At 48.1% G+C, this 27,922-nt stretch overlaps 1 protein-coding gene across 14 annotated transcripts in view; it reads right to left on the reverse strand.

Moving 5' to 3' along the window:
- The window catches only part of IQSEC1 (IQ motif and Sec7 domain ArfGEF 1), a 1,051,066-nt gene that overhangs the window by 150,993 nt on the left and 872,151 nt on the right, over positions 1-27,922 (reverse strand). Inside the window, exon 1 of one of the 14 annotated variants that reach the window (XM_068251855.1) lies at positions 18,378-18,443. The exons of 12 other annotated variants lie outside the window; for them this stretch is intronic. In XM_068251855.1, the coding sequence (XP_068107956.1) occupies positions 18,378-18,418 (41 nt within the window). In that variant the 5' untranslated portion in view covers positions 18,419-18,443. Of the gene's footprint in view, positions 1-18,267; positions 18,335-18,377; positions 18,444-27,922 lie in introns of those variants that run through there. One more of the 14 variants, XM_068251856.1, reaches the window with a different exon arrangement.

Consider the following 27,922-nt stretch of genomic DNA (forward strand, 5'->3'; position numbering starts at 1 on the left):
AATAATAATAATACTGATAGCACACGCTGTACAGCACCTCGCCCGCCCCTGGGCCCCGCACTGACCACTGAATAATAATAATACTGATAACACACGCTGTACAGCACCTCGCCCGCCCCTGGGCCCCGCACTGACCACTGAATAATAATAATACTGATAGCACACGCTGTACAGCACCTCGCCGGCCCCTGGGCCCCGCACTGACCACTGAATAATAATAATACTGATAACACACGCTGTACAGCACCTCGCCGGCCCCTGGGCCCCGCACTGACCACTGAATAATAATAATACTGATAGCACACGCTGTACAGCACCTCGCCGCCCCTGGGCCCCGCACTGACCACTGAATAATAATAATACTGATAACACACGCTGTACAGCACCTCGCCGGCCCCTGGGCCCCGCACTGACCACTGAATAACAATAATACTGATAGCACACGCTGTACAGCACCTCGCCGGCCTCTGGGCCCCGCACTGACCACTGAATAACAATAATACTGATAGCACACGCTGTACAGCACCTCGCCGGCCCCTGGGCCCCGCACTGACCACTGAATAACAATAATACTGATAACACAGTACAGCACCTCGCCGGCCCCTGGGCCCCACACTGACCACTGAATAATAATAATACTGATAGCACACGCTGTACAGCACCTCGCCGGCCCCTGGGCCCCGCACTGACCACTGAATAATAATAATACTGATAGCACACGCTGTACAGCACCTCGCCCGCCCCTGGGCCCCGCACTGACCACTGAATAATAATAATACTGATAACACACGCTGTACAGCACCTCGCCGGCCCCTGGGCCCCGCACTGACCACTGAATAATAATAATACTGATAGCACACGCTGTACAGCACCTCGCCGGCCCCTGGGCCCCGCACTGACCACTGAATAATAATAATACTGATAACACACGCTGTACAGCACCTCGCCGGCCCCTGGGCCCCGCACTGACCACTGAATAATAATAATACTGATAACACACGCTGTACAGCACCTCGCCGGCCCCTGGGCCCCGCACTGACCACTGAATAATAATAATACTGATAGCACACGCTGTACAGCACCTCGCCGGCCCCTGGGCCCCGCACTGACCACTGAATAATAATAATACTGATAACACACGCTGTAAAGCACCTCGCCGGCCCCTGGGCCCCGCACTGACCACTGAATAATAATAATACTGATAGCACACGCTGTACAGCACCTCGCCGGCCCCTGGGCCCCGCACTGACCACTGAATAATAATAATACTGATAGCACACGCTGTACAGCACCTCGCCGGCCCCTGGGCCCCGCACTGACCACTGAATAATAATAATACTGATAACACACGCTGTACAGCACCTCGCCGGCCCCTGGGCCCCGCACTGACCACTGAATAATAATAATACTGATAACACACGCTGTACAGCACCTCGCCGGCCCCTGGGCCCGCACTGACCACTGAATAATAATAATACTGATAGCACATGCTGTACAGCACCTCGCCCGCCCCTGGGCCCCGCACTGACCACTGAATAACAATAATACTGATAGCACACGCTGTACAGCACCTCGCCGGCCCCTGGGCCCCGCACTGACCACTGAATAATAATAATACTGATAGCACACGCTGTACAGCACCTCGCCGGCCCCTGGGCCCCGCACTGACCACTGAATAATAATAATACTGATAACACACGCTGTACAGCACCTCGCCGGCCCCTGGGCCCCGCACTGACCACTGAATAATAATAATACTGATAACACACGCTGTACAGCACCTCGCCGGCCCCTGGGCCCCGCACTGACCACTGAATAATAATAATACTGATAACACACGCTGTACAGCACCTCGCCGGCCCCTGGGCCCCACACTGACCACTGAATAACAATAATACTGATAGCACACGCTGTACAGCACCTCGCCGGCCCCTGGGCCCCGCACTGACCACTGAATAACAATAATACTGATAGCACACGCTGTACAGCACCTCGCCGGCCCCTGGGCCCCGCACTGACCACTGAATAATAATAATACTGATAGCACACGCTGTACAGCACCTCGCCCGCCCCTGGGCCCCGCACTGACCACTGAATAATAATAATACTGATAACACACGCTGTACAGCACCTCGCCGGCCCCTGGGCCCCACACTGACCACTGAACAACAATAATACTGATAGCACACGCTGTACAGCACCTCGCCGGCCCCTGGGCCCACACTGACCACTGAATAATAATAATACTGATAACACACGCTGTACAGCACCTCGCCGGCCCCTGGGCCCCGCACTGACCACTGAATAATAATAATACTGATAACACACGCTGTACAGCACCTCGCCGGCCCCTGGGCCCCGCACTGACCACTGAATAATAATAATACTGATAGCACACGCTGCACAGCACCTCGCCGGCCCCTGGGCCCCCACACTGACCACTGAATAATAATAATACTGATAGCACACGCTGCACAGCACCTCGCCGGCCCCTGGGCCCCCACACTGACCACTGAATAATAATAATACTGATAGCACACGCTGCACAGCACCTCGCCGGCCCCTGGGCCCCGCACTGACCACTGAATAATAATAATACTGATAACACACGCTGTACAGCACCTCGCCGGCCCCTGGGCCCCGCACTGACCACTGAATAATAATAATACTGATAACACACGCTGTACAGCACCTCGCCGGCCCCTGGGCCCGCACTGACCACTGAATAATAATAATACTGATAACACACGCTGTACAGCACCTCGCCGGCCCCTGGGCCCGCACTGACCACTGAATAATAATAATACTGATAGCACACGCTGCACAGCACCTCGCCGGCCCCTGGGCCCCCACACTGACCACTGAATAATAATAATACTGATAGCACACGCTGCACAGCACCTCGCCGGCCCCTGGGCCCCGCACTGACCACTGAATAATAATAATACTGATAACACACGCTGTACAGCACCTCGCCGGCCCCTGGGCCCCGCACTGACCACTGAATAATAATAATACTGATAACACACGCTGTACAGCACCTCGCCGGCCCCTGGGCCCGCACTGACCACTGAATAATAATAATACTGATAGCACACGCTGTACAGCACCTCGCCCGCCCCTGGGCCCCGCACTGACCACTGAATAACAATAATACTGATAGCACACGCTGTACAGCACCTCGCCGGCCCCTGGGCCCCGCACTGACCACTGAATAATAATAATACTGATAGCACACGCTGTACAGCACCTCGCCGGTCCCTGGGCCCCGCACTGACCACTGAATAATAATAATACTGATAACACACGCTGTACAGCACCTCGCCGGCCCCTGGGCCCCGCACTGACCACTGAATAATAATAATACTGATAACACACGCTGTACAGCACCTCGCCGGCCCCTGGGCCCCGCACTGACCACTGAATAATAATAATACTGATAACACACGCTGTACAGCACCTCGCCGGCCCCTGGGCCCCACACTGACCACTGAATAACAATAATACTGATAGCACACGCTGTACAGCACCTCGCCGGCCCCTGGGCCCCGCACTGACCACTGAATAACAATAATACTGATAGCACACGCTGTACAGCACCTCGCCGGCCCCTGGGCCCCGCACTGACCACTGAATAATAATAATACTGATAGCACACGCTGTACAGCACCTCGCCCGCCCCTGGGCCCCGCACTGACCACTGAATAATAATAATACTGATAACACACGCTGTACAGCACCTCGCCGGCCCCTGGGCCCCACACTGACCACTGAATAACAATAATACTGATAGCACACGCTGTACAGCACCTCGCCGGCCCCTGGGCCCGCACTGACCACTGAATAATAATAATACTGATAACACACGCTGTACAGCACCTCGCCGGCCCCTGGGCCCCGCACTGACCACTGAATAATAATAATACTGATAACACACGCTGTACAGCACCTCGCCGGCCCCTGGGCCCCGCACTGACCACTGAATAATAATAATACTGATAGCACACGCTGCACAGCACCTCGCCGGCCCCTGGGCCCCCACACTGACCACTGAATAATAATAATACTGATAGCACACGCTGCACAGCACCTCGCCGGCCCCTGGGCCCCCACACTGACCACTGAATAATAATAATACTGATAGCACACGCTGCACAGCACCTCGCCGGCCCCTGGGCCCCGCACTGACCACTGAATAATAATAATACTGATAACACACGCTGTACAGCACCTCGCCGGCCCCTGGGCCCCGCACTGACCACTGAATAATAATAATACTGATAACACACGCTGTACAGCACCTCGCCGGCCCCTGGGCCCGCACTGACCACTGAATAATAATAATACTGATAACACACGCTGTACAGCACCTCGCCGGCCCCTGGGCCCGCACTGACCACTGAATAATAATAATACTGATAGCACACGCTGCACAGCACCTCGCCGGCCCCTGGGCCCCCACACTGACCACTGAATAATAATAATACTGATAGCACACGCTGCACAGCACCTCGCCGGCCCCTGGGCCCCGCACTGACCACTGAATAATAATAATACTGATAGCACACGCTGTACAGCACCTCGCCGGCCCCTGGGCCCCGCACTGACCACTGAATAATAATAATACTGATAGCACACGCTGTACAGCACCTCGCCGGCCCCTGGGCCCCGCACTGACCACTGAATAATAATAATACTGATAGCACACGCTGTACAGCACCTCGCCGGCCCCTGGGCCCCGCACTGACCACTGAATAATAATAATACTGATAACACACGCTGTACAGCACCTCGCCGGCCCCTGGGCCCCCACACTGACCACTGAATAATAATAATACTGATAGCACACGCTGCACAGCACCTCGCCGGCCCCTGGGCCCCCACACTGACCACTGAATAATAATAATACTGATAGCACACGCTGCACAGCACCTCGCCGGCCCCTGGGCCCCGCACTGACCACTGAATAATAATAATACTGATAACACACGCTGTACAGCACCTCGCCGGCCCCTGGGCCCCGCACTGACCACTGAATAATAATAATACTGATAACACACGCTGTACAGCACCTCGCCGGCCCCTGGGCCCGCACTGACCACTGAATAATAATAATACTGATAACACACGCTGTACAGCACCTCGCCGGCCCCTGGGCCCGCACTGACCACTGAATAATAATAATACTGATAGCACACGCTGCACAGCACCTCGCCGGCCCCTGGGCCCCCACACTGACCACTGAATAATAATAATACTGATAGCACACGCTGCACAGCACCTCGCCGGCCCCTGGGCCCCGCACTGACCACTGAATAATAATAATACTGATAGCACACGCTGCACAGCACCTCGCCGGCCCCTGGGCCCCGCACTGACCACTGAATAATAATAATACTGATAGCACACGCTGCACAGCACCCAGCCCCTCTCTGGCTCGTGGGCCCCGCACTGACCACTGAATAATAATAATACTGATAACACACGCTGTACAGCACCCAGCCCCTCTCTGGCTTGTGGGCCCCGCACTGACCACTGAATAATAATAATACTGATAGCACACGCTGCACAGCACCCAGCCCCTCTCTGGCTCGTGGGCCCCGCACTGACCACTGAATAATAATAATACTGATAGCACACGCTGCACAGCACCCAGCCCCTCTCTGGCTCGTGGGCCCCGCACTGACCACTGAATAATAATAATACTGATAACACACGCTGTACAGCACCCAGCCCCTCTCTGGCTCGTGGGCCCCGCACTGACCACTGGATAACAATAATACTGATAGCACACGCTGTACAGCACCCAGCCCCTCTCTGGCTTGTGGGCCCCGCACTGACCCCTGAATAATAATAATACTGATAGCACACACTGTACAGCACCTCGCCGGCCCCTCTCTGGCTTGTGGGCCCCGCACCTCCCGCAGCAGCGCAGGGATTATCTCGCTTTCAATGGCCGCTGACAAAAGCTAACAGCTGAAATAACAGTCTCCTTATGTCTGGGAAACAAAGGGCGGTCTGAGCGAACGCCGCGGCCGATCTATCCCCATTGTGCTCGCGCTCATCTGAAACTCACAAACGCCTCAGAGGAGTCAATCAATCGTCCATCAGCGAGACGCGGACCTGTTTCCACGCACGGCGGTGAAAGGCGGTTCATAAACGCTTCGCATTGTTATCCTCAAATTGCTTTTCATTTTCCAGCACAAATGGCCTCTGTGACATACGGCTGTATGGACCGGCGGAGGGGAATGTGCGCTTTGTGCGGAGGATCAATGTAAATAGCATTCTATAGATACTCATATGTCAGTTAGAAGAATACACGCCACCTATTCATACCACATACTGCGAGATCTCAGCCAACGTTTACTGACCTGCTGTATTCATCAGAGCGGCTCCTCAAATAACCGTCCAATCAGCAAAGATCGGTCACTAATAATGTCCTAACAGCAAAGATCGGTCACTGATAATGTCCTGACAGCAAAGATCGGTCACTGATAATGTCCTGACAGCAAAGATCGGTCACTGATAATGTCCTAACAGCAAAGATCGGTCACTGATAATGTCCTGACAGCAAAGATCGGTCACTGATAATGTCCTGACAGCAAAGATCGGTCACTGATAACATCCTAACAGCGAATATCAGCAGTCACTGATAATGTCCTAACAGCAAAGATTGATCACTGATAATGTCCTGACAGCAAAGATCAGTCACTGATAACGTCCTAACAGCAAAGATCGGTCACTGATAATGTCCTGACAGCAAAGATCGGTCACTGATAACATCCTAACAGCGAATATCAGCAGTCACTGATAATGTCCTGACAGCAAAGATTGGTCACTGATAATGTCCTAACAGCAAAGATCGGTCACTGATAATGTCCTGACAGCAAAGATCGGTCACTGATAATGTCCTGACAGCAAAGATCGGTCACTGATAACATCCTAACAGCGAATATCAGCAGTCACTGATAATGTCCTAACAGCAAAGATTGATCACTGATAATGTCCTGACAGCAAAGATCAGTCACTGATAACGTCCTAACAGCAAAGATTGATCACTGATAATGACCTGACAGCAAAGATCGGTCACTGATAACATCCTAACAGCAAAGATCGGTCACTGATAACATCCTGACAGCAAAGATTGGTCACTGATAACGTCCTAACAGCAAAGATCGGTCACTGATAACGTCCTAACAGCAAAGATCGGTCACTGATAATGTACAGACAGCAAAGATTGGTCACTGATAACGTCCTGACAGCAAAGATCGGTCACTGATAATGTCCTGACAGCAAAGATTGGTCACTGATAATGTCCTGACAGCAAAGATTGGTCACTGATAATGTCCTGACAGCAAAGATCGGTCACTGATAATGTCCAATCAGCAAAGATCGGTCACTGATAATGTCCAATCAGCAAAGATCGGTCACTGATAATGTCCAATCAGCAAAGATCGGTCACTGATAACGTCCAATCAGCAAAGATCGGTCACTGATAACATCCTAACAGCAAAGATCGGTCACTGATAACGTCCAATCAGCAAAGATCGGTCACTGATAACATCCTAACAGCGAATATCGGCGGTCACTGATAATGTCCTAACAGCAAAGATTGATCACTGATAATGTCCTGACAGCAAAGATCAGTCACTGATAACGTCCTAACAGCAAAGATCGATCACTGATAATGACCTGACAGCAAAGATCGGTCACTGATAACATCCTAACAGCAAAGGTCGGTCACTGATAACATCCTGACAGCAAAGATTGGTCACTGATAACGTCCTAACAGCAAAGATCGGTCACTGATAACGTCCTAACAGCAAAGATCGGTCACTGATAATGTCCTGACAGCAAAGATTGGTCACTGATAACGTCCTGACAGCAAAGATCGGTCACTGATAATGTCCTGACAGCAAAGATTGGTCACTGATAACGTCCTGACAGCAAAGATTGGTCACTGATAACATCCTAACAGCGAATATCGGCGGTCATTGATAATGTCCTAACAGCAAAGGTCACATTACCAGTTGCCTGGCAGCCCTGCTGATGTCTGTGGCTGTAGTAGTGTCTGAATCACACACCTGAAACACGCATGCAGCTAATCCAGTCTGACTTCAGTCACCTGATCTGCATGCTTGTTCAGGGGCTGTGGCTAAATGTATTAGGCAGAGGATCAGCAGGACAGCCAGATAATCTGCATTGTTTAATAGAAAATAAATATGTCATCATCCCTATCCCTGTCATTTAAAGGGAACCTGAAGTGAGAGTAATATGGAAGCTGCCATCTTCATTCCCTTATAAACAATGCCAGTTGCCTGGCTTCTGTGCTGCTTCTCTGCCTCTAATACTTTAAGTCACACCAGCCCAGAAGAGAATGCAGATCAAATGCTGTGACTCTGGTCTGACTCCACTGGCTGCATGCTTGTTCCAGGGCTGTGATGCCACTGGCTACATGCTTGTTCCAGGGCTGTAATTCCACTGGCTACATGCTTGTTCCAGGGCTGTAATTCCACTGGCTATATGCTTGCCACAGGGCTGTGATGCCACTGGCTACATGCTTGTTCCAGGGCTGTAATTCCACTGGCTACATGCTTGTTCCAGGGCTGTAATTCCACTGGCTATATGCTTGCCACAGGGCTGTGATGCCACTGGCTGCATGCTTGTTGCAGGGCTGTGACTCCACCGGCTGCATGCTTGTTCCAGGGCTGTGACTCCACTGGCAGCATGCTTGTTCCAGGGCTGTGACTCAAAAACAACTAAAGCCAAAAGCTCAGCATGATAGCCAGACAAATGTTTATAAGGAAAGGAATCTGGCAGCCTCCATATTACTCTCACTTTAGGTTCCAGGTAACCAGTCTTTTAAATGCACCATGAAGAAAGATCAAGATGCAGATACCCAAAACAACCATAACTGCGTGGTCCCGGATCGTGAGCTGCTGGTGGCACAAAACATCGGCCTAACAGGCGTTTCGCTGGGATTCCAGCTTCTTCGGAGGCCTCTCAAGCATGGCAGTATTCATACACACTAAACCGGTCGCTCCTCATGGACTCATATGCCTTATTCTAGAAGGAATGGACACAACAGATGTACATTGTATTCTGCAGCATATGTATGGGCTGTGAGGGGGAGGAGCCACCAGATCGTAGAGAAGGCCGCCATTGGACGCACCATAGCACATGGTGTAAACCAGCTGTGCCCAACCTACGGCCCGCGGGCCATTTGTGGCCCGCGAGTCCAGTTTCTGTGGCCCGCGCGGCGGTGTCCTGCGGAGGGGGAGGCTGGGGGAGACTGAGGAGGCTGCCCGCAGAGGGGTAGAGGATCGGGTGGTATTGCGTAGTAAAGTATCCGCGTAGTCCCACGCATACACGCTGGTATTCAGCCCCGGGTAGCGCTGGGATAGTTAGAAAGCCTCGCTCATTGGTTAGTGCAGGAACTTTCCTCCAATAGGAATTAGGCTGATTCCTATTGGAGGAAGGTTCCTGCACTAACCAATGAGCGAGGCTTTCTAACTATCCCAGCGCTACCCGGGGCTGAATACCAGCACATTCTCAAGTATGCGCGGGACTACGCCGATACTTTACTACGCAATACCACCCGATCCTCTCCTCCTCGGGCAGCATCCTCAGCCCCACACAGACAGGGCAGCCTCCTCAGCCCCACACAGACAGGGCAGCCTCCTCAGCCCCACACAGACAGGGCAGCCTCCTCAGCCCCACACAGACAGGGCAGCCTCCTCAGCCCCACACAGACAGGGCAGCCTCCTCAGCCCCACACAGACAGGGCAGCCTCCTCAGCCCCACACAGACAGGGCAGCCTCCTCAGCCCCACACAGACAGGGCAGCCTCCTCAGCCCTACACAGACAGGGCAGCCTCCTCAGCCCCACACAGACAGGGCAGCCTCCTCAGCCCCACACAGACAGGGCAGCCTCCTCAGCCCCACACAGACAGGGCAGCCTCCTCAGCCCCACACAGACAGGGCAGCCCACTCAGCCCCACACAGACAGGGCAGCCCACTCAGCCCCACACAGACAGGGCAGCCCACTCAGCCCCACACAGACATGGCAGCCTCCTCAGCCCCACACAGACAGGGCAGCCTCCTCAGCCCCACACAGACATGGCAGCCTCCTCAGCCCCACACAGACAGGGCAGCCCCCTCAGCCCCACACAGAGCAGACAGCCCCCTCAGCCCCACACAGAGCGGGCAGCCCCACACAGAAACTGGCTCACGTTCTTACATCACAGATGATCATCTTCATTCTGTATTAAGAATAAATGTTACAAATTTGGAGCCAAATATCCAGAAATTGGTTTCTGAAAAACAGCCGCAAACTTCTCATTAAAAAAATGTGCATCAAATGGTGAGTACAACAATTCTTATATTGTCGTTTTCTTTCCATTTCCAACACCATGTTAACTGTTACTAGAAAAACGTTTAAAGTTTTACATCGAAAATTTGTATGCATGTGTTCCGGCCCTCGAGATTTTTCTTGATTTAAAGTTCGGCCCTCGGGCCAAAAAAGATTGGGCACCACTGGTGTAAACCATTCCAGCCATAAGCGGAATCCCCCCTTATGGAGACTTTGGTATGCAGGCTGTCGGGGGGACGTCACCTCTGTGCTGTCATCTAGGGAAGGAACATGAAGCCGAATGTGTAAAGAAATTACAGATCTCCTTCAATTTCCTGAATGGGGAGTTCAAAGGAGGCTGAGAATGAATTGTATCAATAATTCACAGTCCAGCCGACTCGCAAGCGTTAAAAATTTATAGAAATATAACAAGGTGTCGGATGCAGAGACAGGTAACGGGACTGGGGTCTGCGTCTTTCATCACATTCTATGTTCATAGAGTTAAATAATTCCATGTATGTAACAAGAATATATTACAGAGAGTGGAGCAGGTGCGGACAGAACGCATCACATATCTGTATAAAGAAATCTGCTATTTATAATTTGTCCTGCACTCACTTTCCCACATCATCCAATCGCCCCCCCCCCATCCATTCACCTGTGTATCCACAGCAATGGCAGGAGGAACCAACTGCGCAATACGGAGGATAGCACTCAGTATCTGCATGGAGTTTGTATGTTCTCCCCATGTTTGTGTACCCCCCTCTACATCCAAGCTACATAGGGTTTTCCCTAAAATTGGCCTTAGGGACATTAGAGTATGGCAATGAGATGGGGACATAACTATGATCTAGGAATTAGAGTGTGAGCTCCTCTGAGGACAGTCAGTGACATGACTATGTACTCTGTAATGTGCTGCAGAAGATGTCAGTGCTATATAAATACATAATAATAATATGGCAGGACATTAGACTATGACTATAGTAGGATTAGAGTGTGAGCTCCTCTGAGGGCAGTCAGTGATATGACTATGTACTCTGTAATGTGCTGCAGGAGATGTCAGTGCTATATAAATACATCATAATAATATGGTAGGCCATTAGGCTATGACTATGGTAGGATTAGAGTATGAGCTCCTCTAAGGACAGCCAGTGACATGACTATGTACTCTGTAATGTGCTGCAGAAGATGTCAGTGCTATATAAATACATAATAATAATATGGTAGGACATTACACTGACTATGGTAGGATTAGATTGTGAGCTCCTCTGAGGACAGTCAGTGACATGACTATGTACTCTGTAATGTTCTGCAGAAGATGTTAGTGCTATATAAATACATAATAAAAATATGGTAGGACATTAGACTATGACTATGGTAGGATTAGAGTGTGAGCTCCTCTGAGGACAGCCAGTGACATGACTATATACTCTGTAAAGTGATGCAGAAGATGTCAGTGCTATATAAATACATAATAATAATACGGTAGGACATCAGACTATGACTATGGTGGGATTAGATTGTGTGTTCCTCTGAGGACAGTCAGTGACATGACTATGTACTCTGTAATGTGCTGCAGAAGATGTCAGTGCTATATAAATACATAATAATAATATGGTAGGACATTACACTATGACTATGGTAGGATTAGATTGTGATCTTCTCTGAGGACAGTCAGTGACATGACTATGTACTCTGTAATGTGCTGCAGAAGATGTCAGTGCTATATAAATACATAATAATAATATGGGCAGACAGACTATGACTATGGTTGGATTCGATTGTGAGCTCCTCTGAGGACAGCCAGTGACATAACTATGTACTCTGTAAAGTGCTGCAGAAGGTGTCAGTGCTATATAAATACATAATAATAATATGATAGGACATTAGACTACGACTATGGTAGGATTAGAGTGTGAGCTCCTCTGAGGACAGTCAGTGACATGACTATGTACTCTGTAATGTTCTGCAGAAGATGTTAGTGCTATATAAATACATAATAATAATATGGTAGGACATTAGACTATGACTATGGTAGGATTAGAGTGTGAGCTCCTCTGACGACAGTCAGTGACATGACTATGTACTCTGTAATGTGCTGCAGAAGATGTCAGTGCTATATAAATACGGCACATAGTAGTAATAATAATAATAATAATAATAATAATAATAATAATATGGTTGGACATTAGACTATGACTATGGTGGAGATTACAGTAGATTGTGATTTCATGCGGGTAATTATAGGATGTGAGAAGATTTTGGACATCTGCCAGAAACCTGTCATCTGAAGAAAAAAAAGGAACTACAGGAGCCAGCCAGCCAGGTACTTATAATATATTTTTACAAGCAGTACAGGCTTGCAATGCAAAAAACATAGTGTACTTCTAATTAATGCAAATGTACTATCATATTACGGAGGATGAACTAAGATTCTGAGTAAACTCTTGCTTCAATTACCGTATCTTAGTGATTTTAATATTATTACAAGTGAGGGAACGGATGAAGGGAACTTGGATACAGATCCCTTGCACAGTTTTCCTCCATAATAGATTTCTAGCTGAGGGAAGTCTTTCGGCAGCTCTGCGGTGAGACCTCGGGCGATCGGGGGACATCCAAGACCTGCAACCAATATTGACACCTTTTGAAGAGAAATGTCTGGTATATATAAGATGAATGCAGCGAGCTGTCATGAGTTGAATAGGCCCGCACCTTCAAAGCCTCCCGAGTGTCAGTGACTTACTGATATACTGACATAACTGACATAACTGACGAGAAAGATATCAGACAGGAAGGCGAGACGAGTCATTAGCTGCAACGATTGCGCGCTGAACACGTGAACGCTCTTTCACATTAGCCAACGTGTGCACAAACACGATTTTATGCACGCATTAAGTGACATCGGGAAGTTGCGGTGCGACGCTGATTAGCGGCGCTAGTTATAATTCACCCGATGGGAAAACGCCATCGCCGGATGATTCAAAATTCCAAGATGCGTTGAACCGCAACGCACAAAAACGCAGCGTTAGATGTGAAAGGTAAGATTAAAGTCTATGGATTTTTATTTACCTTGAAAAACGCAAACTATTGACTTTGCGTCAAAACGCCAGAAACCAGCTCTGGTGTGAAAGAGTCCTGACTTGACTAAGGGTTCTTTCACATTAAGAAACGCGTGTAGGAACCGATTTCCTGCACACATTATTGGCCTGCGGCGTGACGTGGGAAGTTGCGGTGGGACGGTGATTAGCGGCGCTAGTTATAATTCACCCTACTGGAAAACGCAGCGGCTGGACGTTATGGAGCTCCCAGATGCGAAGTAAAGTAACGCTTCGTCTAATGTGAAAGGTAACATGAAAGTCAAATAAACGCAAACTAGGAGCGATCCGTCAAAACGCACAACTCAGCTCCGAGTGTGAAAGAGTCCTAAGGCAGGGGACAGGTACAATACAAACACTTCATTGGCTCTGCCGTACTTCCATGCCTGTTTAGTTCGCACCGTCTCTTTCCACTGGTTGACTTGTGCACTTTGACTTTAGTGGACAGAGCAACCTGTAGGCCACAAGATTAAATTCTGGTACTCAAACAAAAAAGACCGGAGACTCCACCTGGACTTTCCCAGCAATGATCCTGAATGTATTCCTTGAACACTCCAGATGGACAAGCAGGACGTCTCGGTCTTACAGATCCATATCAAGACAGAAAGATTGTAGGACCAAAACAATGTGCTTGTTCACCTGTGGTGTTCATGTAACAATCAAGGATTACACCTGTTGAAACCCAAGTGAAGGTCTTTTTGTGCACTTGGAGTTTGTCTACACCGATCGTAGATCTGGGTGTTCCTAGACTGACTCCTCCTTGGTGAAGATAATACTCTGTGTTGAGCAGTGGGTTGTCTTTTTATAGGTGGATAGTTCAAGATTCTCAGAAGCCACTTTTACCATCATGCATTCTGCTCTTGGGCTGAACTCGCTGGCACGGCCCGGACAAGTGGACAGCTGTTTCAAGTCTTCTCCAATTTTAGATAATCTTGTAGCCACAGTGGGCTGGCTGATGTCCAATTGTTGGCTGATCTTTTTAAATCCCTTCGCAGACTCCTAGGGATCCGTAATCCTTCTCTGAGGGCCTCGGTGAGCTCTTTAGATCTACACACGGTGATAACGAACACTTCAACATCAAAAATAAACGCTAACTGGCCTCCTGTGGTGTAAATAAGTCCGGGGCCTGCAGGATTCTTCTCAAAGTTCTGACCCACCTGTACCTGAGCCAGTGTACCCAATGTCAGCTTCAGGGACTTTTAAAGGATACCCAAACTGACATGTGACATGAGACAGACATGTGTATGTACAGTGCCTGGCACACAAATAACTAGGCTGTGCTCCTTTTTTTTCTTTCTCTGCCTGAAAGAGTTAAATATCAGGTATGTAAGTGGCTGACTCAGTTCTGACTCAGACAGGAAATGACTGCAGTGTGACCCTCACTGCTAAGAAATTCCAACTATAAAACACTTTCCTAGCAGAAAATGTCTTCTGAGAGCAGGGGAGAGATAAAAAGGATCAATTGTTCATAGATTTTAGCTCTGGCACACTTCAATGAATGTGTCATTGAGCAAAAAAATAAAATAAAACAGTTAACACTTAAAAGTAGATTTAAACATAAAATAAAACTGTGGAATATCTTAAAAAGTCATGTTTAGGTGAAGGAAGATAGATACAATTGTTTATTTCATTCGTTTATTTTCACCTCGGGTGTCCTTCAACCTGTTAAATGTATATTCAAACTCTCAATGGTGCGTGATATTTGTTATACACCTTTATCCATTATTATTGTTGACATGAAGGTAAGATATCTACATGCAGATATATGGTGAAAAAGTGGCTATGGGGTATATTTATCATCACATGTGACTGTAAGATGGGGCACATCAGAGGATTCTCAAGCAGAATGAAGGTGTTATTATTTCATCACATGTACATAGGAGCAGGGGCATAACTACAGTTCGTGGAGTCTCCAAGTGAAACTTTGATGCCCCTCCCCCATGGTCACACCCCTTCCCTTGTCTCCCCTTGGGGCCCTTCACAGCAGGGGGGCTCATCTCACAAGAGTCATAATACAAGTGTGGTCATCATGATTTTCACACCCATAACAAGTGTAGCCACAACAACACCTGATCTGAAGTATAGTCCCCTGTATCAGAGGAAGGGGGGGGGGTTAGTAGATGGAGCCCCCCACAGCTCTGGGCTCCCTGCGATCACTGGGACTGCTTCCCTCAAGTTACCCCTCTGCATAGGAGGTGACAGTGTAGGCCCAACAATAAGCACCACAGAGTTACAGCTAATAGAGATGGGAAGTTCGGATCTTTTCAATGATCCGGATGATTTGAATCGGATCATTGAAAAGATCCGGATCTTTGATCCGAATCTCGGATCATTTTACTACCGAAGCATTCAGGGGTGAAATGACTAGCAGGACAGGTCTTTCCCTGCTGTGGACAGGAGAAGGGGAGGGGGTGGACACACAGAGAAGGGGAGAAGATGCACAGAGGGCAGGGAGTGGACAGAGAAGGGAGGAGGGACGAGCAGAGAGCAGAAATGTTTGTTTGCACACAATACCCACATGCTGCAATCATATGCTTTACATGTATTTCACCTATATGCTCATCTGTGTACTTTGAATGCAAACGTCGCTCAGTGAAAGTAAGCATTCCCCAAAGCATTCCCAGAAGTGAAGTGCAGCTGTTTAGAGCAGAGTCTGGGAGGATCATATTGCGCTGCAATCACAGTGCCTGCAAAGTTACTGAGCTGTGCTGAGCTGAGCCAAAAGCTTCCAATGTGATCACTGTGCAGCACTACGGAACAGCCAGCCTATAATGAGCAGCACGTTATAGCCAGTATGTGTGCTCTACACATATCTGGCAGTGGCACCCATGTCCCCTCTTTCTCATCTACCTGTCCCTGCAAGGCTGCCTCCCCTCCAACAGAGCGATCCATCTCTGCTCTGCTTCCAGGACCCCGCTGCACGCTGAGAGGGGGCGTGTCGCTCCTGGCCCCGCCCCTTTTTCGATCCGAATCACTCATTTTGATGATTCGGATGATTTGACTCACAAAATAGATTCGGATCAAAGATCCGAATCGTTCATGATCCGGACAACACTAACAGCTAATGGAACAAAGGTATCAGCTGAACTTGTTATGAAGAGACCACATCCATACCTCCCAACTTTGTGAGATGATAAAGAGGGACACTTAAGCCACGCCCCTGCCACAACCCTAACCACGCCCCTGTCACACCCCTAATCACGCCCTCACCACACCCCTAGTTACACATAATATAAAGCTTTCATTAGAAAAATATGTTATTTTATCATTCAAACCACACTGGTCCTTTCTATCCTGGTTCATTTTCCTTCATATTAACATCTGAGAATGAGAAATATATCAATTTAAAGGATGGAAATAAAATTTAGAGTCAATTAAACACATTTTTCTGTAGAAAAATACATATATGTACACAGATCTACACATGAGTCCTGAAAGAGGGACACATGAGGAGGAAAGAGAGACTGGGTCCCCAAAGAGGGACTGTCCCTCCAAAAGAGAGGGCGCTATGCACATTTGCAGTCATGTGTACATCGGGCCTCTCTGAGCCCTTACGTTATTCTTCTCCAATTGTCTCTAATCATCTCTGAGTGTTGCTCAGTTCCCAGTCAACTCTCCGAGTGCCAACCGAGTTCCATCCCTCGAGTGGTAAGCTGAACTCAGACACAGATAAAAGGCCAAACGGCAATCCTCTCTCCAGCTATTCATACACAGGCCTTGTGTCACATCAAGTCACTTTCATATTAATTATTCCTTTTGTGGAAAGCAAAAGAGAAATATAATGTGATGTAGCTATGACCAACCGGTCAGACATTATGGAACAAGCGGTTATTTACCCATCATCAGAGCAATTCTGTTGTCCTCTACACAATCCAGAAAAGTGCATCACTGTCAACCAGATCTGTCAGATTTCCCTACGTGAGTTGGGGGCCAAATCTTATAAATAGTGGGCCACTCATTCTTCGCCCTATCAATATTTGTATGGACGGACAACACAGCTCGGAACACAACACAACGTTCTTCCACCGGCCCTGCTGAAAGCTCAACTTACAAGGCAACGTTCTTCTACCGTCCTTCGAAAATCTGACCTGCTGAAAGCTCAACTTACAAAGCTACGTTCTTCTGTATAATTTACCGGTGAGCCACCACTATAAGGATAGCCTCAATCCTGTCTGCTCCATAATCTAGCCAGTTATTAACTCACACACCTTCAATATCTGTCATGCTAAGAAGGAAGATTCCCTTTCTTACAAACACACACAGCTGTACACAAGAGAGGCTTATTTCTATAAACTGATGACTCAAAAATGAGAATTGTTGGACCAGTTTCTGAAATCCTACCGCCCAAGAGGCCTAAAATAATCATACTGATTCCTGTAACCCCGACACAAAGGCAGATCTATTCTGTAGACATCTCGACAGACCCCAGTCTACGCCACCAGCCAGACAAGGGTTAACCAACGAACAACAATGCTCTCCATCCTCACAACGATGAGTCTCAGCCTACGACACGCAAGACAACAAAGATTGCAGACATCCACCACTGCTAAACTGCCTGGTTAAATGATGGTCTATCTCCTGCGGCAGCCCGTCCTGCACTGCATCAGTCACCTACCTCCGATTCCATCTGCGGAGAAGCCGGCCGGGGAGACGGAGGACTCGGTCTGCCAGGTGGGAGCTGTGTCACTATGCAGCGATATTCCGTAATGACACAGGAGACACAAAGCCCTTCTGCTGCTACGGGAGGATGCAGCTAATGTCAGTCCCTCATTGTCGTGCAACATGCAGGATACACCGTACTGTACTGATCAGCACAATTTACCTAACGCTCCGCCGAAGGGCTGGGCCGGCCGGATTCCGCCGCTCGATAGCTCGTCCGCAAGGACCACAGTCCTTCCCAACCTCATTGGCGATGGCAGACATTAAGCATACCTTATTGCAAGGTCAAAGGGCTCCGCATCCCGGCAAGACATATTCCGAGGCTTAAGCGACTGGAAGGCGAACTGTACGAAAACAGATGATGCAGCACGTGACATAATGGAATTAAACCAGCCTTTGCTTCACGACGAGGATGGTTACTTAATGGAATTAAACTGCTTGCAGTGTCTCAAGTGTTTACAAGACCTAATCTGAAGACACCACAAGGATTTCATGCCGGGAAAATGACTACACAATGGCCATTGCTGGAGGAATGGAGACCTTCAAAAAAATGTTGATGGTGCTATTTGTTTTTGTTTTTTTCAAACCAAATTCTTGAAGTCCCCGAGCTTCTTCTACAGAAGTCAAGGACGAGTGTTGGATTACAGAAGGACAAACACAAGAACAATGAACGTCGAGGATAAATAATGATATCGCTTCCATAGAGTCACGCCATACGCCGCATCCCGAAAGCAATAAACCTACGTGGCTAATGAATTGGAAGAATCCCATTAAATGGGCGGCAGGAGAGACGCGCTGGTCCGTGCCCTGCGGCCGTGGTTCCCCGCGATTCTTCCGCGCGTGACGTAAAAAAGTCGCAGAACGGCGCGAGGCACACAGAACCCCCCCTCGCCGGAGAATCCCACGTTCGTGTACTGTACCGTGCCGACAGCTTTACATTCCATACGTGTCAGGACTTCCTTAGAACTGGTTTTACGAGACGGCGCGTTAACTCTTCCACTGCCGGCGGAGAGGGACAAAGGCTCGTTCTCATCCTCCCCATAAGCGCTGTTTGTATAGAGGAGGCTCGGCCTCGATGTCTGGATAATTTGTGTGTGTAGATGACGCCTCCGCTTTGTTTATAAGCAGCTAAGTAGGTTGCACTTTTATAGCTTTATGGAGGTATTAGGAGCAGCAGGGAAAGTAATGGAGGCTGGGAGGACATTGGTTTGTCTCTATAGGTGAGCTGGATATGGAGGGATGAATGAACTAACTGCAATGCATGAAATGTAGCGCAGGAACGCAGATATACCTTCCCACAGACGCGTACGTTAAATAAAGGTGTATGGAAATTTGAGCGATAATAAAATATGGGTATTAAATATCGATATTTTAATATGGCCAAACCTAACCTTACTCTCACACAGAACCCCCCACTGTCCATTCCTAACCCTAACCCTTCACTGCACAAACTACCTACCTGCTGCCTAAACCTAAACTCCCCCCACGCAAAAACTTCCTACCTAATGCCCAACCTTTAACCCCCCCAAATACCTACCAACGCCTAAAACCTTAAACCCAACCCCCCCCCCCCCCCGCACAAGCTACCTACCTAATGCCTAAACCTAAACTCCCCCCACATCACACTACCTGCTGCCTAAACCTAACACCCCCCCCCCCCCTCCACCAAAACTATCTACTCAACCTCCTTGTAATTAGTTGTATAGTTTCCCCAAAACCCCCAGATCTAGCCTAACTATAACCTCAATTCTTGGCTCCTCCCCAACCCTTACCTAACCCCATCACTGGTGCCTAGCCCTGGCTGAATATGCTGCTGCCACCAGACAGCCCTCTCCTCACCCCTTCTCTGTTTAAAGGGATCCCGAGGTGAGAGTGATATGGAGGCTGCCATATTTATTTCCTTTTATCCAATACCAATTGCCTGACAGCCCTGCTGGTCCTTTGTCTCTAATACTTGGAGCCATAGCCCCTGAACAAGCATGCAGCAGATCAGGTGCTCTGACTCAACTTTTACTGGATTAGCTATATGCTTGTTCCAGGGTTTTGACTCACACTGCTTATGCCAGATGATCAGCAGGACAGCCAGGCAACTGGCATTGTTTACAAGGTAATATGTCAGCCTCCATATCCCTGTCACCTCAGGTTCCCTTTAAAATGTTTTCACTGTCTTATATCGGAAATATTCATTCAAAATTTGTTATATGTTTAATTTTGTTATATGAGATTTCTTTTAAAGTAATATTTCTGGCCTTATAATGCGAGCCGACTATGTGACAATCCTACTGAAATGACTGAGGTGTGATCGGATGATTGCAATGCTAAAAATAGCCTTTGGGGATTTCCACGTTAATACGCGGTAACCCCCCTTTCTGGCCAAGCAGGAAGTGACGGTTTCTAGCGCTCACTTCCTGTCCTGGAAATATGAATTGTGCGGAAGTGTACTGGAAAAAAAATATGCCTCCACGCATGCACGCCGCAACACTGACTCGAAAGATAAGAGATAAAAAAAAAAACAGCGTCGCCATGTAATATGAGGGTCAGCATATTATTATTTATTGTATGTATAAAGCGCCAACATCTTACGCAGCGCTGCACAATAGATAAATGGGTTAACATACAGGTAGAACATACGGAAACTCACAACAAAACAAGATCATGCAAATGATTTGATAACAATACAGTGTCATAGGTCAAAATAGAGACTGTTCGAGTCTACAAGAGGGGTGGTTGCAAGTAAGATTGCATAATCAAGCTGGATACATTTGGAATATTATGAACAGATTGTGTAAGTAACGCTCATACTGCATGTAGATGGTAAAATTGATCAGTCATTGGCCAATCACAATTACATGTGTGGGCGCTCTCTTAAAGGGATTGTCCGGGGTGCTTAAAAACCAAAAATCCACTTACCTGGTGCTTCCTGCAGCCCCTGGCAGCTGTCCTCTGCCCTCGCCGCAGCTCCGGTGGCTCTCAGTCCCCCTCCCCTGCAGATGCTGACCTCGCCAGGTCTGCATCTACTGCGCTCTAGCGTGCGGCTCACAGAGTCGCACTGACGTCATCCGGACTGTACTGCGCCTGAACTACTGCGCCTGCACAGTACAGTCCGGATGACGTCAGCGCGACTCCCAGAACCGCTGGCGTAGCAGCAGAAGGCATCTTGTACCAGAGGGGGTCACGGGCCACCGGCGGAGAGCGGAGCTGCAGCGAGGGCACAGGAGGGCTGCAAAGGGCCAGAGGAAGCCCCAGGTAAGTAGATTTTTGTTTTCTTAATCACCTCGGACCTTCATTTTAAGTCTGGTACACACTTTCAATTATGATTGGCCAATCGCTGACCAATCTTGTAGTTTGAGGGTCAACAGATATTGGATACTATGAGCAGATTGTGTACGTAAACCCTCATGCTGCATGGAGGTGGTAACATTGGTCAGTGATTGGCCAATCATAATTGAAAGTGTATGCCAGGCTCTGCCACATACTTATACCTTTCCTTGTAGTTTAGTTGTATTTGTCTGTCAGGTCTCAGTTTTACATACTGTATGTATAATTTTTAATTTTTTTGTTTTCTTCTCCTTCAGTTTCACCGTAACTTCTGGTGGATTTGCAGCTGGACCACAAAGACACACAACAGCTCAGTATTTATTTCCTGCCCTATTAGCCGGAGAAGAGGACTCGGTGAAACCCTATCGCCCTCGATCCCCTGTTATATAATTTATTCCTCAGTGTTTCTCTTCCAAGCCCTGAAATCTCTCTGCAGCTAAATTATAACTTCTCCACTGTCGCCGGCGCTGCCAAAAATAAAAGTGTTTATTCAGCAAACACAGCAAGTTAAACGGAAATATTAAATGCTGCTCTTAATTGCCTGCGTCAGCAGAGGAGCAGCACAAGCTACATAACACAGATAATAATAAGACTCTAGACTTCCCTTGTCGTGTACAGAATCATCGGAGGCAGGCAGAGAGGCAACAGAACAAGCAGGACAGGCGCAAGCGCTGGAGACAGAGTCCTGCATTACAGGAAGGGGTCTGAGCATAGTGGTGTACAGAATCATCGGAGGCAGGCAGAGAGGCAACAGAACAAGCAGGACAGGCGCAAGCGCTGAAGACAGTCCTGCATTACAGGAAGGGGTCTGAGCATAGTGGTGTACAGAATCATCGGAGGCAGGTAGAGAGGCAACAGAACAAGCAGGACAGGCGCAAGCGCTGAAGACAGTCCTGCATTACAGGAAGGGGTCTGAGCATAGTGGTGTACAGAATCATCGGAGGCAGGCAGAGAGGCAACAGAACAAGCAGGACAGGCGCAAGCGCTGAAGACAGTCCTGCATTACAGGAAGGGGTCTGAGCATAGTGGTGTACAGAATCATCGGAGGCAGGTAGAGAGGCAACAGAACAAGCAGGACAGACGCAAGCGCTGAAGACAGAGTCCTGCACAACAGAACAAGCAGGACAGGTGCAAGCGCTGAAGATAGAGTCCTGCATTACAGGAAGGGGTCTGAGCATAGTGGTGTACAGAATCATCGGAGGCAGGTAGAGAGGCAACCGAACAAGCAGGACAGGCGCAAGCGCTGAAGACAGAGTCCTGCATTACAGGAAGGGGTCTGAGCATAGTGGTGTACAGAATCATCGGAGGCAGGCAGAGAGGTAACAGAACAAGCAGAACAGGCGCAAGCGCTGAAGACAGAGTCCTGCATTACAGGAAGGGGTCTGAGCATAGTGGTGTACAGAATCATCGGAGGCAGGCAGAGAGGTAACAGAACAAGCAGAACAGGCGCAAGCGCTGAAGACAGAGTCCAGCATTACAGGAAGGGGTCTGAGCACAGTGCTGTAGTGGTTAGTGCTCTCGCCTTGCAGCGCTGGGTCCCCGGTTGAATTCCCAGTCAGGGCACTATCTGTATGGAAATTGTACTGTATGTTCTCTCCGTGTCTGTGTGGGTTTCCTCCGGGCACTCCAGTTTCCTCTCACATCCCAAAAACATGCACATAAGTTAATTGGCTTCCCCTAAATTGGCCCTAGACTATGATACATACACTACAGGATATAAACATAGACATGTGACTATGGAAGGGATTAGATTGTGAGCTCCTCTGAGGGACAGTTAGTAACAAGACAAGATACCATGTACAGCGCTGCGGAAGATGTAGGCGCTATATAAATTACTAAATATTAATAAAACATTCAGGAAAATGCTGGATAATTCTTCCAGTGAGGCTGGGGTCACACTTATCGGCTTTCGTGCGTGTTTTCTGCTGAGGAAAACTGAGAACTCATGTTAATCCGTGGGCTGGGTCACTCTTAAAGTGTAAAGTTAACTTAAAGTTTGGCGAGTCAGGGCGCACTGCGCATGCGTACCCCACCGCGCTACCATGCTGTCTTCCTCCGCCTTCTCCTCCCATTATCAGCCCCATAAGTTTGGCGAGTCAAGGCGCACTGCGCATGCGTACCCCACCGTGCTATCATGCTGTCTTCCTCCGCCTTCTTCTCCCACTAACAGCCCCGTAAGTTTGGCGAGTCAGGGCGCACTGCACATGCGCGGCCGCACTCCCATGGCCAGGAGCACTCTACACCTGCGCAGAACGCTCCCCGTTGCAGGAGCGAGATGAAGTTTGCACACAGCCGCACTGCACATGCGCCGACTGGCCCCAACTGGCAAAACATTATGGGATTTGGCTTTACAGTGCTGCATAATAGTTCCCTTATAAACATATAACCCCCCCCCCCCCCCTCCAGAGCACGCAGGAATACTCTGCACAGAGGCTGCCACTCGCTCTGCACTTAGCTGTGTGTCTCTTGTCACAAGGCTGGATCTCCCTCTCTTGTCACCCGATAGGAGCGTTGGCAGGTCACTAAGATGGATGTAATTTAAGCCTTTCTCGGCGTATATCGTGCAGGGATCACTGATGGCGATAACCGCACTAATGACAGCTGTTCCATTTCCACTGTTTACTAAAACATGTCACACCTCACATACTACAGATGATGCATTAAAGCACCCCTGAAATAAGAGGGATACAGAAGCTGCCATGTTTATTTCCTGTTAAACAATACCAGTTGCTTGGCTGCCTCGCTGATCTCTTTGGGTGCTGTAATGTCTGAATCACACCAGAAACAAGCATGCAGCTAATGCAGTCACACTTCAGTTAGAGCACCTGATCTGCTGCATGCTTGTTCAGGGGCTGTGGTTACAACTATTAAGGTGGCTATACATCGCTCGATCTGACAGATCCTTATCGGAATGAATCTGAATTGAATCCATACACTACACACCGATTTCCAACAGATTGCTCTTATACACCTGGGGGACACTGTCCAGGGGTCTGTCAGTCGCTGGGATATCTAATGCAGTTACTGCCGTGCACCGGATCAAGCCCCTTACAACCGAGATTTCCCATTTTTCCCAATCGATCATTTGCACCGATAAGAAATTCCAACTATAAAACACTTTCCTAGCAGAAAATGGCTTCTGAGAGCAAGAAAGAGATAAAAATGGGAATTTGTTGTCAGTGAGGGTCACACTGTAGTCACTTCCTGTCAGAGTCAGGACTGAGTCAGCCACGCACATACCTGATATTTAACTCTTTCAGGCAGAGAAAGAAAAAAGAAACACAGCATAGTTATTTGTGTGCTAGGCACTGTACATACCCATGTCTACCTCATCATGTCACATGTCACTTCAGGTGTCCTTAATACCTCCCTAAAACCATTATGTAAAAGCTTGTCATTTTTCGGCAGGGTGTAGGCTTCAGCCTCCAGGCATCTCCTGTGGTATTTTTAAATGAAATCTCACTTCAGCAAAATCTATATAATCTCCTCAAAGGTCAACGATTTACACTGCACAGATTTTATCTTGCCTGTTTCCTTGTTTTTATTTATTCATACAAATATCAGCACCTGTTACAGAAAAGGGTAAAACAGCCTGGCCAGGAAAAGGTCTGGACACTGCGTATCCAATTCCCCACGCAGGAAGATGGGCATCTGGGTTGTTTTTTTTTACCAATCTGGGGTGTGGTACCAATGTGTACACCAAACCCTGTACTGTTGCTATGGTTGTATAGCAAAACTTAAAGAGGAACTCCAACCAAGAATTTAACTTTATCCCAATCAGTAGCTGATACCCCCTTTTACATGAGAAATACATTGCATTTCAAAAACATACCATCAGGGGGTGCTGTATGACTGATATTGTGGTGAAACCCCTCCCACAAGAAGCTCTAAGGACCGTGGTGCTCCTGGCAAACTGCCACAATGTAACAATGTTCAGAGACAGGAAATAGCTGCTTACAGCTGTCTGTAACAGCCAAAACAGCTAGCAGCAGCTACATAACCTACCCACAGTAACAATGTCACCATGTAATAAATGTCAGAATGTAAATCGGGAGAGGAAAGATTTTACAATGGGCAAACACTGACTCAATCATTTATACATAATTATTGTAAAAATGAAGCACTTTTTTTTATTACATTATTTTCACTGGAGTTCCTCTTTAAACTTCCTAACAGTTACAGAAATTCCTAACTGGCTACACCTTGAAATAGATCATTTCTTTAATAGATTCAAATAAAAAAATGAAATTATGAAAAACTAAAGTGAGATTATATGAAGGATGCCATATGTGTTTCCTGTTAAACAATACCAGTTGCCTGGCTGTCCTGCTGATCTCTTTGGCTGCAGTAGTGTCTGAATCACACACCAGAAACAAGCATGCAGCTAATCCAGGCACACTTCAGTCAGAGCACCTGATCTGCTGCATGCTTGTTCAGGGGTTATTGCTAAATGTATTAGAGGCAGAGGATCAGCAGGACAGCCAGGCAACCGGTATTGCTTAAAAGGAAATAAATATGGCAGCCCCCATTTCCCTCTCACTTCAGTTGTCCTTTAAGACTTTAGCATCAGATGAAAGGTGCACCAATAACCTGAGTTTACCCTTTTGTTATTGCTCTTTGCGCTGAATAAAGATTTCCCTAGAATCTTTACAGAAGTTTGCAGGTATTTCCTATGAACCGTAATCTGGGTCACTGCGCTCAGATGGAACTCCCCTAATTTCCCCTGATCATTGGTTATTATTGATGATGGATTAAATGCTACTACGCCTATAGGTTATTTTATGCCTGTTTCTCAGTTTAAGGCCGGGTGCACACATAACACATAACATGACATAACACGAAAGGCTGCGTTTTATGTCATGTTTTCATTTTATGTTGTGTGCGGTTTTTGTGCATTTTTGCTGCGTTTTTTGTGCGTTTGTATTTTTTTTATCGCAGATGCGTTTTCCAAGCGTTTTATGTGTGTTTTAATGTGTTTGCGGTTTGCATATACAAAACGCATATGCGTTTTTATATTTCCATTTATGCAAATCACTAGGAAGACAACAGGAAGTGGAAATGCATCAAAAAAACGCATATAAAAACTTATGTAAAATACATGGAAACCGTATACCATTGCGTTCCTATTGACTTTCATAATGTGCATTTTTGCACAATATACAATAACTCCAGCGTTTTTGAAAATGCACGCATATAAAACGCATATGCGTTTTTTCCTGTAGCCCGTAGATTTATATTTCCAGCAAAAACGCAGCCTTTATCACAACGCTAGCGTTTCTGCTATGTGTGCACCTATACTAAAAGGATGGGATTTGGAAAAATCCCCTTTGGGGGTGTGATCTGGCGGTCCCAATATAGGCAGCTTTATATTCCACTATGTAGATAAACGACAGAGAAAGAGAGAAGAGCGCTCTGTGAATGATATGTCACGCTGTATATTGCCCAGGACATTGTCACCTGGTTCAGGTGTGGCTGTTTGCAGAAACCAGCCAGAGAAGACGTGTCCCTTCAGGCCAGCCAGGGACCAGGCTCTCACGGAGGTGGCCAGATGTAGCGTCCCCCAGGGGAGGCGGCACAGGCTCCTTCATTAGATGGCGTTGGTCCAGGTATGTATAGGGGACGCCGAGTCAACCCGCGAGTGGCAGTGATGGTGAGCGGCGTCCTCCTAGCTGTAGCCGTTAGCAGCGGTAGCCAGGGGAATGCGCGTTGTGCGGTTACTAGGCAACGCTGCAACAACTGAAATATTCAAACAGCAGGAAATTCTGAGTGGCTTGGAAAGATTTATTGGGCATACAAGGTAAAGGGGGGGTTACAGACAACGCATTACAGCCTACAGCATAATATTCCGTCTTGTGTACGCCCTGGACTCTGCGCTCTCATAATCTCAGGTCTTGTGTACGCCCTGGACTCTGCGCTCTCATAATCTCAGGTCTTGTGTACGCCCTGGACTCAGCGCTCTCATAATCTCAGGTCTTGTGTACGCCCTGAACTCTGCACTCTCATAATCTCAGGTCTTGTGTACGCCCTTGGCCTCTGCACTCTCATAATCTCAGGTCTTGTGTACGACCTGGCCTCTGCACTCTCATAATCTCAGGTCTTGTGTACGACCTGGCCTCTGCACTCTCTTAAACGCCAGCAATAATCTTCATCCTTTATGGGTGTCAAAGACAGCAGAGATTCCCATTAGCTCCAAGCTAAGGTGACGGGGTCAGATCGTATGCTTATACGAGGGGAGGATCGAAGTCTATACAGGGGAGGATTGAAGTCTATACAGGGGGAGGATTAAGGCCTATACAGGGGGAGGATTGAGGCCTATACGGGGGAGGATTGAGGCCTATACAGGGGAGGATCGAGGTCTATACGGGGAGGGAGGATTGAGGCATATACGGGGGGAGGATAGAGGCCTATATGAGGGGAGGATTGAGGCCTATAAGGGGGGGGAAGATCGAGGTCTATACGGGGGAGGATCGAGGCCTATACAGGGGGAGGATCGAGGCTAT

This window comes from Hyperolius riggenbachi, chromosome 9, assembly GCF_040937935.1.
Source record: "Hyperolius riggenbachi isolate aHypRig1 chromosome 9, aHypRig1.pri, whole genome shotgun sequence".
NCBI classification, from domain to species: domain Eukaryota; kingdom Metazoa; phylum Chordata; class Amphibia; order Anura; family Hyperoliidae; genus Hyperolius; species Hyperolius riggenbachi.